The sequence below is a fragment of the Camelina sativa genome, chromosome 11 (assembly GCF_000633955.1).
Source record: "Camelina sativa cultivar DH55 chromosome 11, Cs, whole genome shotgun sequence".
Taxonomy (NCBI): domain Eukaryota; kingdom Viridiplantae; phylum Streptophyta; class Magnoliopsida; order Brassicales; family Brassicaceae; genus Camelina; species Camelina sativa.
Window position 1 is genome coordinate 28,797,217 of NC_025695.1, and position 14,657 is coordinate 28,811,873.

The 14,657-nt window shown below is 30.5% G+C and overlaps 2 protein-coding genes across 2 annotated transcripts; both read right to left on the bottom strand.

Annotated features, from left to right (window-relative positions):
- On the bottom strand, positions 1,212-2,201 carry LOC104728457 (F-box protein At5g41720-like). Its single transcript, XM_010447431.1, has one exon. The coding sequence runs from the start codon at positions 2,199-2,201 to the stop codon at positions 1,212-1,214; it is 990 nt and encodes a 329-aa protein (XP_010445733.1).
- LOC104724540 (F-box protein At5g49610-like) lies at positions 3,101-4,287 on the bottom strand. Its single transcript, XM_010443041.2, has one exon. It carries the CDS (start codon positions 4,256-4,258, stop codon positions 3,158-3,160), a length of 1,101 nt encoding a protein of 366 aa, XP_010441343.1. The 5' UTR covers positions 4,259-4,287; the 3' UTR covers positions 3,101-3,157.

Consider the following 14,657-nt stretch of genomic DNA (forward strand, 5'->3'; position numbering starts at 1 on the left):
CATCTGTTGTTTACTATCTCGGTTTTTATAACAATGATTTAGTATTCAATATCAAAACTAAATTTAAATTTACTTTAGAAAATAAAACTTCAAAATTATTTCATTTGTTATTGGATTAATCTGTTTTAAATAGATTTATATATAGTCAAATCTTCCATAAACATGTTATGAATCATCATATATCTTCCATTAATATCCAAAATATAAGTTTTTTCATCATTTGTTGTTTACTATTTCGGTTTTTAGAACACATGATTTAATATTCATATATCAAAACTAAATTTAGATTTACTTTAGAAGATAAAATTTCATAATCTTAATAGAATAAATCTTTTATATATGTTCATTTACAACAGAGAAAACAAGATAAAAAAAAAAAAGAGAGACATAATCTGTCCGATCACAATAAAAAAAATCTTACTTAACAATCATCTTCTATGTTTTTTTACTATTCTCTTGACCATATTAAAGCTTACTCTCTCCATCTCTCACTCCTTTCGTATCTTTTCTTTCAGCTTCATCTTTATCCAAACAAGCTCTGTCGTAGTTTGAGTAGAAAGGTATAAGATGATAACTGGGTGGGTGGCCGGACGAGAACAATTTATCCTTATGCAAATATCANCACATGATTTAGTATTCAAATATCAAAACTAAATTTAAATTTACTTTAGAAAATAAAATTGCAGAATCATTTCATTTGTTATTGGATTAATCTGTTTTAAATAGATTTATATATAGTCAAATCTTCCATAAACATGTTATGAATCATCATATATCTTCCATTAATATCCAAAATATAAGTTTTTTCATCATTTGTTGTTTACTATTTCGGTTTTTAGAACACATGATTTAATATTCATATATCAAAACTAAATTTAGATTTACTTTAGAAGATAAAATTTCATAATCTTAATAGAATAAATCTTTTATATATGTTCATTTACAACAGAGAAAACAAGATAAAAAAAAAAAAGAGAGACATAATCTGTCCGATCACAATAAAAAAAATCTTACTTAACAATCATCTTCTATGTTTTTTTACTATTCTCTTGACCATATTAAAGCTTACTCTCTCCATCTCTCACTCCTTTCGTATCTTTTCTTTCAGCTTCATCTTTATCCAAACAAGCTCTGTCGTAGTTTGAGTAGAAAGGTATAAGATGATAACTGGGTGGGTGGCCGGACGAGAACAATTTATCCTTATGCAAATATCAACAATTGTTGCTATTCATGTTGTAGAGACCGAGCCGATCACTAGCCGCCACTGATACGACGTCGCTACTTGGGAACCAAAAGGGTTGCACATAATCATCTTCCAACGCTGTAATTTTTGCGTCTTCCACTTTTACCCAAGACTTTCTCAAACTGTTCTCCAAAACCCATAACTCAGCTCCGTTTCTTGATTCCGAATATTGAGTAACACCTAGCTTTCCTTCGTAGCTGACCAAGATGAGACTGTTATCGCCTAATAGTACGTCCGGAACAGAGAAAATAGACCAAGTTTTGGTTCGCATACAGAACCGGATCACGTTGTTCTTCCTTGTTAACCAATGCAAGAAATCGTATGTTGATACCGGTATTGCTTCTCTCGGGAAAAACTCTGATAACTCGAAATCATTCAGTCGCTTCCACGCGAAGGAATCAGAATCGAAGACCTCACAGTTGTGATTATAGAAACCCTCCTTGTTCATCCATGTCCTTGGTTCAGAAACCCTAATGATCTTATACCAAAACGGGGTCAAAGAAATCACCATTAAACCGGTTGCGATCGTCAGATATCGAGTTTTAGGGTTTGGTATGATCCGGAACTGCTTTGTAGCAGGTTTACAAACGATGTACTCTGGTATCGTTTTGGCTCCTTTAAACCTATCACCGATACAGAGCAAAATCCCATGATGTGTATCACAAGCTTGGATCTTTGCGTTGTTCTGAGGAAGAAACTGAAGCGAGATTTGGGTTTTATCTTCTTTTTCTTCTTGTTCTGCTTCAACGCCGGGGACGAAACGGGGGCGATACCTAAACCATTTGTCCTCGTAATGAACAAAATAGCCGAAAACAGAGTTGGCTCTATGGAGATGATGATCGATAAATCTCAACTCGTAACTTCGTTTGTTGCACTCTTTGTTTTGTAGACGGAATCTTGCAATCTCCGTCGCTGAACAATGAGAGAGGATCTCTTGAATCACGTCTTGGTTCAACATCGCGCGTGGACAGAGAAAAAACCTTTGAGAGGATTGTTTTTAGATTGATCAGAGAAAAAGAGGCTTTTCGTATCTGAAAGTTGGATGGCTCTATCCTTTATCTATATATAGAGAATAAAATAATTACCCTAATCCATAAATAAATAGTAATTTGTCGAGGACTTGGGGGTACAAAATTTTCTTTTCTTATTTGCGATTTTCCAAAATAAAAAAGAAAAAAAAGAAGCAAAACAACAACATTAAATCACCTTTTCCGTTTAATTTATAGTATATTTCATTTTTTCCTTTTCATATTTTTCTCCTTGAACGACATGTCAATCTTTTTACATTAAGTTTCTATTCCTAATAGCAGTAAGTTTTTAATGATTTTATTAAATGTTAATGTGTCTCTGTTCTGGTTTTTTTTGTTGAATGTCTTTTTGAAAAACTTGAACAATTGTGTGTTTATAATTTTTTTTTATCATAGAAATACAATTTATTTGATGTATCAAAATTGTTCTTAAAAAGAGTATATAAAAAAAAATTATGAAATATTTAAGACTAAAAAACCAAATCTTTGATTGGTTGTTCAATGTTCTGTTTTTGTCAACAACACCAATTTTAAATGGTTCAAGAACCTAAACCAGAGGAATAGAGTTCACATAATTGAATGATGTCATTGGGTAAATACTTGCACTTTGTGCTAAATTATTTGTCTTGGAATTTAAGGTATTTGAAATTAAAAAAAAAAACAAAAAAAAAATCTTAAAATAGCCTTGCATCCATGGTGATTGTTTTACAAATGTATTTAACTTACCCAAGATATATTTTAGAGAGTTGAGGATATGAAAAAAAGAGATTTAAATAACAATATAATAACAAAAAACAAATACTTCTACAAGAGTGTTATCTTCCATTTTTCTTCATATTCCTTATTCTCGAATCTCGATCATCTACAAATACTTATACTCCTTTTTTTATTCAACGTCATCTTTATGCAAACAAACTCTCTCGAAGTTTGAGTAGAAAGGGAGGTAATAGTAGAAATCTGGTATCGTATACAAATAACGATAGTTGTCGTTACTCATGTTGTAGAGACCGAGCTTACCACTGGCCGCCCTTGATATGGTGTCATTACTTGGGAGCCATATAGGTTCTTCATTGGAGATATCATCCTCTAACGCTTTGATTTTCACATCTTCAAATCTTACCCACGATGTTCCAAAACTCTTCTCCAAAACCCATATATTGGATCCTTCTCCCCATCTCGAATGGATCACACCTAGTTTCCCTTCGTAACTGACCAAGAGGAGACAGTTATCGTCTACTAGTTCGTCCGGAACTGGGAAGGTAGACCAAGTTTCCGTTCGCATGCAGAACCGCATCACATTGTTCTTCTCCGTTAACCAATGCAAGCAACCGTAGGCCGATACCGGTTGCACTCCTCTATGATAAAACTCGGAAGATTCCAAGTTACTCAGTCTCTTCCACGCGTCCGAATCGGAATCGTAAACTTCACAAGAGAGATTATAGGCATTTATATAAGAAAATCTAATGATCTTACACCGAAACGGGTTAGAGGATACCACCATTAAACCGGTTGCGACAGTGTGAAACCGAGTCTCCGGATTTGGTATTAACCGGTACTGTTTTGTAGCCGGTTTACAGACGATGTAATGTGGTATTCTTCCCCACAAATTATCATCTTTGACACAGAGCAAAATGCCATGATGTGTATCACAAGCTTTGATCTCTGCATTATTGCGACAGGGAGGACGAATATCCAGACTGATTCGGTTTTTTTCTTTACTATCGAAAACAGAGACAAAACTGGAGTGATACCAATAATAGGGCGCAAACTTTTTGTTCCGGACCTCTCGGTAAAGAAATATGTAACCGAAGAAAGAGTTGGTTCTATGGAGATTACGATTAATAAAACTCAACTCGTAACTTCGTTTGTTGCACTCTTTGTTCAGTAGACGAAACTTTGCCATCTCCGTTGCAGGACAATAAGACATGATCTCTAGCATCACGTCTTCGTTCATCATCGTTGTCGGAGAATTATTCATCGTCGCCATTGTGTAGAGGAATAATTATTCTGATTAGATCAAATAGAAAAAGTTTTTTTTTTCGAATATGAAATGTTGGATGATTAATCCCCTACTTATAGTGAAAAGGATACCCTAATTTGTCAAGAATAATTAATTATAAGCAACTTAATTAATAGAGGTTATCTATTGGAGATTGTTTACTACCTCCATTTTGTTCTTTATATATTATTACTAAAAGTTATGTTGGTTTCCTTTTAAACCGATGCATCTCTTATATCAATAAGGTTTCAAATAGAAATAAATGTGATACTGTAATTATCAATTATTTTAGTGGGAGTTATTGGTTTGAGATTTGGATAGAGTTTTAAAGATTTTTAAATGCTAGGTAAAATTTGTTGTTAAAGTTTAGTGTTACTAGTTTGTGATTTGTGATTTGTAAAAAATCATTTAAAATCTTAACAAATTTGAGTTTTTTGATTCAGACTTTTATAAAGTTATTAAAGGTTTTATGTTATTCAATTAAAACAAAAGAATCATTTAAAATCTTAACAAATTTGGGTTTTTTGATTCAGACTTTTATAAAGTTATTAAAGGTTTTATGTTATTCAATTAAAACAAAAGAATCTAGGATTATTAATGAGTTCAATTATTATATTATTGGTTCATGCTTATAGACACTTTTTATACAAAACAAAGTCATGAAAAGTATCATAAAAATACATATATTTTTTGGAGGATTTTACAAGAGTTTAGAAAACTAATCAACAAAACTCTCTAGTAATCTTTAACAATCTTTCATTTATTCACTTTTAATGATTTTATTGAACTCTTCAAAAATCTTCATAAATTAGAATCTTCATAAATCTTCACTTATTCACTTTTAATGATTTTGTTGGACTTTATTTTTTTTTCTTTGTAAGACAAATCAATCACTAAGTAATATTTAGGTTTCTAATTGTAGTATTTTTTAATGAGTTTCAGATATTGGTATGCAGTTTTGTTTTTTTTTTGTTATAGATTTTAATTTTTAATTTTTAAAATATTGAATGATAATTTGCTTATTTTTATTTCTTGTTGTCAACTATAGAAAAGATATTATAGTTTCTCAGTCTTTGGTCTTTAATTTTAATTTTCTGTTTTCAAAACTAGTGAAATGAATTTACAAACATTTATTAATAAAAATGATTGTATTTTAATTAAAATTAAAACTCATTAACTATGTATATTTATCTGATCATAGATATCAAACTTTGGTTGTATATGTATGTTTATGGATAATCATGTAATTTCTGGTTCAAGATACTAAAATTAGATGTTAAAAAAAAGATATCAAACTTTGGTTTATCAATATATTAAAATTAATTTTATAACAATTAACAGTATATAAAATTGTTTTGTGAAATTTATATATAGCATTTTCCTTTAATAAATGGAAAATTAGTCTCTGTTATAAAGAAAAATTTTGAGAGGGAAAATGCTAAATCATAGGTTGTGTACATTTTCTTTAAACATTGGCTACGAAAATCATCAAAGACTGGTTTCCCTGATATTTAGAGAAACCTAGATGTTAGTTTTTGTTGTCTATCTTTCTTTAATAGACCTGAATGATAATATAATTTAAATAAAAATCACTTATTGCCTATCAAATCTTTTGTTTGTGTCAACAAGTACTGCTAAATAAAAATGGTTGAATAAACATATAATGTTGGCCTGGGTTGGGTATGCCCATTGTCGATGGTATATTAGAGAGTGTTCATGTATGTAGCATGCATGATATATACATTCGGATAGAAAATATTTGGGGTGTGAATGGTTACAGCGGTTGGGGCAGACAAATCCGTCTGCGGATTGGACCGCTTTTTATTTATCATTCAGCAAATGTAGTCCGCAGTGGTGCGGTCCAAATAAAGCAGAGAGAAGACCGCTGCAGACCAACTGAGTACCACTTTTGCATATAAATAGGATTAATTCGCAGCGGTCTGTAGTCCGCCCCAAAAATAGAGCTGTCCAGATCGCAAACGGATTTGGCCGCCCTGACCGCATTAATCATTCAAACCCTTAATCATTAACTCATTTGCACCAAATTGTGCACATTGAGTATCATAAACTGATCTATTTGTTTACACTTCCGCTAAAGCATTATGTATAGCTTGCCTTGTTATAAGTAATTTTTGAAACATTTTAATTTCCAAATATATGTACTAAGGCGTATATATAGTGTTTCTGCAACCGTACGTAAATACTAACATATATGCATCTCTATTCAATAACCAACACAATGTTTTTCTCAAAGGATATGATTGGGCTCATGATATTTCTTTGATAAATAAGCCAAGTTTTCTCACACAAAGCGAATTAATTAAAGATCAAAATAATCGTCTTATATCCATTGTTCTACGTACCATATCCTACTCACAAAGTTAGACGACTTTCTATTAGCACTGTTCATAGGCTTCACTCATTTTTGTTTGTTTCGTATAGTAATTATGCTATAGCTTGTCGGCCGTTTTTATCCATTACTAGGTTCGGACCCGCACGTACGTGCGAGGTTGATTTCAAAAACTAAGTTTACGATCAAGTTTGCAATATGTTATGTACGTGTTAGATTATATTGTAAGCGTATTTTATATAAATATTATTAACATTCATAGTCCAAATTCGTTGATTTGTTACTACTTCGGTATAGAGAAAAAAATGATTTGATTGTTTTTATTATTATTAGTGGCACATTAAAAAAATGTAAGAGAAAGGTGATATGTTTAAAGTTTAAACACATCTCTTCCCTTTCTGTGAACTATGAAACCGTTTCATCCCAAATCGGAACTAACTGAAGACCCGTCCCAGACCGGAACTAACAGAAAACCCATCCCAGACCGGAACTAACAAAAAAAACTCGTCTCATATCCTCCCGTGAACTATCAAACCGATAAAATTTACCAGTAATATTAATTAAAATTTGTCAAATCAAATGACCTAAATTTTGTAGCTGGATAAATCTATCTCGTTAGACCTGCCTTGTAATGATTTTGCTATTTTTTAACTATAGAAACCCATCCCGCGAAACCCATAAGAGAAATGTGTTCCATTCATCTTGTTTGATTTTGCAAAACCTATGGATAACAAACGTTTCAATAAAAAAATTATAATATACAAATTACTTTAAGATTGTATAATATAGAATAGGCATGGGCATAAAAACCGTATCCGAATACCCAACCCAAAATCCGACCCAAAAACTGGGTTTGGTTTGGATACGGGTTTACCTACAAAACTCTATTGGTTTCTATTTTCTAATACCGTGGGTTCGGGTTAGGGTCATGATTGGATAATACTCGATATCCATTCGGGTATCCATCATAACCCGAATATATAAATATATTAAAAAACTATTTATAATATTTAGCATTAATATAATTCAATTACCCAAAATTTTAGTTATAATGTTGAATATTTCAATTTTCAATTAGTTTTAAACCTAAACATCAAAAATAATCAAAATATCTAAAATTATTTCTTAGATAAGTCAAAATTTAACTAAATTTATTTAAATATTTTTTTACGATACCTAAACCCGGTAATACTTGAACCAAACCGAACCCATATATCAAAAAATAACCAATGGGTTCTATTTACCTAAATCCGTTTATCCGAACCTCATGGGATAATATCCGAACCTTAAGGGTTGCACGAATCTCCATAGAAATTAAACTATTTCATATATATTATAAACTATTAAACTATTTCACATATATTCTTTCGTGCGGGGTTTTTTATAAATTTGATTTTACTTTAAAATAATGAGAAGAGTTATAGTAGTTAAATTTTGATTAAAAAAAAAAAAAATCGACCCAAGGACCATAATTTTAGAAGTCCATTAATATTTTAATAGATCATATGTTGAAAATTAATTGGATCTCATTCTTTGTATTGGTTGAAGTTTATTAAAAGGGAAAAACAAAAAATAAAACAAAAACAAAAAGAAAAGAAAAAAATGAAACGACAAAAACATCATTCTTGCCGTCTCCGCCTTCAGTTTCGCCTGAGAAAACAATTTCTTATTTTACCTGTCAGCCAATGGATCTCTTCCTTGATACCTTTTCCTTTTCCTTCATTCTTTTCATTTCTACCTTCGATTCCTATTTCTTATGAATCTCTAAATCTTCTGAGCTTAATCCTATGAGGCTATGACCATCATAGGTAAATCTAATCACCTCTCTTTCATATTAGTATTATTTTCCGACAAAATCAAATCAGATTCAAGTCGATTTGCTATGTTTTAGATTTGAGTCTTGAGTTACTCATATTGGGATTTTTTGTGTGTTTCATGAACTTTTAAATTTGTGAGCGAGGGTTTTTTTTTTGCTTCTTTTTTTCTTTCTAAATCAAGTTTCCGATCCAGATTAATTATAAAATGCTCAGATTTGCTGTTGTTGGTACAATGTAAGTTTAAGACTTGAAGCTCTTTAATTAGATTGACTCCATTTGCTGGATTTGCTTTAGCTTCCATGTCACTGGTATTAGTTTTGGAGTTACGATCCCCTCTCTCTCTCACACACACTCTAAGTAAGCACAAAGCTTAATTAATTAATTAGTTACAATAAGTTGTTGTTTTTTTTTTTTATTATTATTAGCAGCAGCCCCAATTGGGTTTTGACGTTATTTACCAAATTCCATCATCCTTCTCCTGTATTCAATTTGAATCCGTCGACTTGAGCTGTCTCTTCAATCTTTATATTATTTCTTTGCTGCCGCTCCTTTGTTTTTCTCATTAATTGTTTGTTCAGTTTTGCAGAGGAGAGAAACGAAAAAGAATGGAAAGCATTGTTATGGGATGTGAGATTAACGCATGCACGCAGTTCAAGTGCAACAGCACAAAACCTCTTTATAATGGCTTATCAAGTAGAGTAATCATGTTTCAGATTTTAGTTCTTATCATAGTCATATATATATATTTATTGACTCCTTTTTAATCTCTCATCTTAACTCAACGATTTGCTTATCATCATCATCTCATACTTTGCTTTTGGTATCAGACAAAGTGAAAACAAATCAGACTGAGACAATAACAGAATAATAATAGTACATTTTTTTTTTTTTTTTACTATTGAGAATACAAATAGGATCATAATGTATATTTGATTTGATGCAAAGGCAAAAGTGGGATTCCAGGCCTCCTCATATAACCGAAATAAAGATATGCTCAGGCTATAGCAAACTTATATCTGAGTGTATGAATTCTTGTGGTCTAAGAGATTTATATTTTCTTGATTGCACAGATTTGCTGGACTTGCTTTCATATTTTCATCTACTATCCTCCATTCCTCCTACAGATCATGGTACGTTTTTATATACTTTCAAACCTTATATACATTAAGTCAATGGTAAGGTGCAGTTCACCGTATTTTGTATTATTACATGATGAAAAAAATTTCAATATAGAGGAGCTAAAGTATGGTGAATAAAACTAATAAAGATTCTAAAGGTTACTTGATCAAAAAAAAATTTCTGTTCGTCATAGAAATTCATTGCATTTCTCTATTTTCTTCATAGAAATGTTTATAGCTGGATAAACAGATTTATACATAATCTAAAATTCTAAACTGCTAGAAAACGACAACAAATCACTTATTCTCAACCTTCAGCTTTAGTGTCTCAATCTTTTTGTCAGTCAAATCCACATCATTCGTATGCTCACCATTTTCTTCTTCATATTTCTCCTAATGTATTGGTTGTGTAGACAACTTCTTGGGTGTTAATGATTGTTCAGATGCATAGACTCGCTTAGATGATGATGATGGGGTAGATTCATAGACTCACTTATTGCTTCCAAGTATGAACTATACTGACTCTTATCCTCCATGTTGTTTTGAAGGCCTTGAGATTGGAAACATGTGTGAAACCATCGGTGGCAGCCATATGAAGGTGATTTTCTATTTTCTATTCAGTTTGTTTGTATGTTTGATGAGTTTAATATTGACGTTCTATACTATGGTTTATATAGTAGTTGATGTTGCTTTGGGTGAAAGGTAGAATATTCGCTGCATTGAATAGAAGATTTTCTGTTTTTGATTTGATTTTGTATTTTGATATGATATAGGATAGTAAGAATAGGGATTGGATCAAATTGTTTCCCTTTTCTGTTTTGACTATTGATTTACTTATTTATTGAGGTACGAACAAATGGTAATTAAGAGGTAAGGGTTGGTGTGATTGCCTGAAATGAGAATATATGTGATTATACTGAAATATATGCAGTTAATGATTTGATTTTATTTCGCCTCTTGTTATGATACGCTAGAGGATCATGAGGGATTCTGTTAGTTGACATTTTTATATTTCCTCCGCAATTATGATGATTATGATGTATTTTTTTTATTTCTTTTATCCTACATGTAAAAGAAGAAGAAGAGAGTGTTTGGATACACTTATAATATATCAGGGATTCTAAACAAAACTGTTTTAGACAACTTACCATTCACCACAAACGTCACCATAGTAAATAATTGCCATATATGTTCGTCAATTATTCAGCAAAAAACACAGCGAATCCAAACAGCTTTGTTTCAATTATATACCATAACAATTATGTTGCCATAATCATCACCATAGTAAATTATTTCCATATCGTAATTTAATCTGCTAAAATTATGCGAATGAAAACAATATTGATATCAAAAACTTACCATAATATCAATCATGTTAAACAAAAACAGTTACAATTTTAATGCAATCAACAATCATCTTCTACCATATCTCTTCAAACAAATAAGAAAATGAAAACATTAACTGAAAAACTAGAATTGATTTTCCGAATATTCTACAATTACCACAATCGCAACAACTCAAATAAAACTTCTATATAAACAAGAGAATACGACATACACTTAAAAACACATGAAACGTAGAAAAATAGATCAAAAATTCACCTTAGTAGAAGAGATGGCTCCCAATGATGGTTTCACTCATGTCTTCAAACTTAAGGCCTTCAAAACAACATGGAAAATAAGAGTCAACATTATGCATATGTAGAAGCAGTATACCACATACACTAGAGAGACTCTAGAGATGATTTTGGCTCATACCGCAGTAAGTTTATTATTTTTTCAAAAACTTTTGACATATTTTATATATGTTCCAATGATCTTGGAAGGTTTTCTAAATATATAATTTCGTTATTTCTCATTGTTAGGGTACCCTCATTCATGCTACTGTTAAGAAGCAGCACTTGAACAAGTTTCAAAGGCGTATTGTCTTTGGTGAGTGGCGAATAATAGAGAACTTTTAACTTACAAGAGCCTCCTGAAAGTTTCAGGATAGGTACGTATAATGTATTGTTTGTTTAAATTATATATAGCTTAATATTTCTAATATTAGTATTAAATATTTTTTTAATATTTTCTAATGCAGATGTTGTTGGCCAAGTGCTTTCTATTGGTGACATGAAAACGTCAGAGCTCAGTGACAAACCGAAAAAGAGATTAGAGGTTGAGCTACGAGACACAAGGTAGTGATTACAGATTTTCTCTCTTGAGAAAGAGCTAAAACATAATAAAGACAAAATATTTTCAATGCATTGACCAGCATCTGCCATGTACTTTGTGTGGAAAGTTTGATGACAATAATTGGACAGCATGTCATGATGCAAATGATGCAATGGTCATTACAAGATTTTGATTGTTGATAAAGACGGAAACCCTCATAAGGAAACTATGAATGTTGTTTTCAAAGAAGTAAGGAAACTATGAATGTTGTTTTCAAAGAAGTAAGGAAACTATGAATGTTGTTTTCAAAGAAGTGTTTCAAAATTTGAAATACCTCTTAGAAATCATTCCTCAAGGTAAGAACATTTCTTTAGTGTTATCTGTATTTTAATATTTTTTAAGATTTAAATTTTTACGTATTTTTGAATATATAACCTATACCACTTCTGATATTCGAAAAAGATATTACAATGGATGAAAAGACTGTCGAAGATGGTGTAGAGAGTATGGTTTTTGTTACAGAGAAACGTTTTTGTGAAGGAATTTCGTTGTATGTATTATCTCAAGGATAAATGATTTATCTTTATTGTTAAGATTATTTTGTAATAAGTTAATGTGGTTTTTCCTGTTTGAAGTATACCTACTATATCTATCGTAAGTTTATTTCAAAAAAAATTCCATACTATTAAAAACTTTTGTTTTCTATAAATAAATATTTGATTCCTTTGTTAGATTTATAAAAATATTGAATATAAACTATTTTCTTTAATTATTCTTTGTCAATCATAGATAATCACAAAACAGAGACAAGATTAAAAAGCAACACATTGCGATGAATATGAAACATGAAAAACTTACAAGTAACAAATGATGATGTATTCTTTATTCCACAGCCAGTTTGTTAGTGTACTCATCTTAATGTAAAAAAACAAATTCGTATTAGAGTTTAGTATACTTTAAAACCCGTAATTATTTATACTTAAAATTGGTTTAGCTACTTATCTTTGATATCGTCGTCCTCAACTGTTTCATATCCTGAAAAAGGTCAATAAAACCCAAAATTAAAAAGAAGAATTGACAAGTATACAATGTAATTTTATAAAATTTTAATAAAAAGAATATGAATCAAACTTATTTCTAAAGGATCAACAAGTCTCATACCGGATTTACATTGGACAAATTCCGCGTCAAGGCTATATTCAAACGAAATGCATCAATTAGATATTTAGATTACAAATTAAATAATAAATTAAACTGTTGGTTTAATTAGATAAATAGATCCAACTATTAACTTACCAGTTCAATCGATTTCCAGTAACATCAAAAAGCAGTTATTGTAGTGGTGGATCTGAGTTTGTCCTAAGGAAATCGGTTGACATGTTTGATGAATTAACAACAACTCTATTTAGAACGCTACTTTTTTGAAAAAAATAAGATATTAAAATCTTCAAAACCAACAAAAACCAGGTTTAAAATAATCTGTAAGAATACAGATCTCACATCGAAAGTCCATTAAAACGATAGACAAAAAGTATGTGAGAAGGCAAATAACAAATTCAATTGTTAAACGAAATTGAAACAACAATTTCAACTGTTAACTTACTTGTTCAGACAATCAGTATTCTAACTGGATTTCAGAAAAAAAGAGAATAACGATTTAGATTCAGCTGTAATCGTATATGCTTCGTTGAGAATAAGAGTCGAAGAGGAGTGGAGAAGAAGATCCAATTTTGTATGTCCTTTCGTTCTCTTCTTTTTTTTCTTTTCACAAAACACCTAATAACATTTCATGGGTGTTACGGCCCAGTTAAAGTGAAATCATACAGGCTCATTAACATGTTGTGGGTATTATGTACAAAATGACCCAATAGGCCAATACTAACACTAATACCATTATTTTATAAAAATTACAACTAAACTTAAAAAAACCTATGATAAATAATAATCATACAATCACAAAAATCTAAAATTAAACAAGAAATAGTTTGAGAAGAAAAAAATTCAAAATAAACTCCGCACGTTTTGGTTAAAATTAAAATAAACCCGCAGGAAATTTTCAAGCATAAGTTCAAAATAAAAATTAAATACATAATATGTTATATAACAATTAAAAATTTTAAACTAGATGAATTATCTATAAATTAACAAGAAGAAAAAGTCAATTAATTTTGTAATATTTATATTATAACATATGATATATAAATATACTATATTTGTGTTTGTGTTACTCCATACGGGATGTCCAAAAATTCCTGTTTTTGCCTAAATGTCGTTTTTAATCAGAAATAAAAAGTATCTCATGCAACAGGAATTTAGGAAAGAGTGTATGACACAATTAGATGGGACACGACGAAACGGAAAAGGAATTACATCCACCCTTAAATATTTGGATTTGTCTAAAACAGGATTTAGATAATCGAACGAGATAGTTTGATGATAGAGCTTTAATCGAGTTTTTGGATTGGATTCGGATTCGCCTCAAAGATTATCGGATGAATCATATCAATTTGCTGGAATCGATTTTTGTTTTGGACACACCTTTTTGTGTTTGTCGTTTCATCTTTTTTCTTTGTTTTTTTTTTTTTTTTTTGAAGTAATCTTTGTTTTCTTTGTTCAATACATATAATTGTTAATGAATATTGGACCCAATAATGACCCAACTTTTTACAAACGAACCATCTCCAAAATAAATTTGGACTTCAATATTAATGGCCTATTACTTTTGCTATGACATTTTAACATATAGACTTACATAATCTTTAATTTTATGATAAAACTAACAGTATAAAAGTTTCTAAACATTAAAAAAAAATGTCCCCGCACGTACGTGCGGGTCGATCACTAGTATGAAGTAAAACAGAGGTAAATGATGATATATTTTTTTCAGAAAATAAATAAAAATACGATAACAACATGGAATACTTGGATATACATTTATCTTCTCA

Bases quoted from the DNA above. Each gene is read 5' to 3' on its own strand.
- LOC104728457 (XM_010447431.1), bottom strand. From the start codon at position 2,201: ATGTTGAACCAAGACGTGATTCAAGAGATCCTCTCTCATTGTTCAGCG.
- LOC104724540 (XM_010443041.2), bottom strand. From the start codon at position 4,258: ATGGCGACGATGAATAATTCTCCGACAACGATGATGAACGAAGACGTG.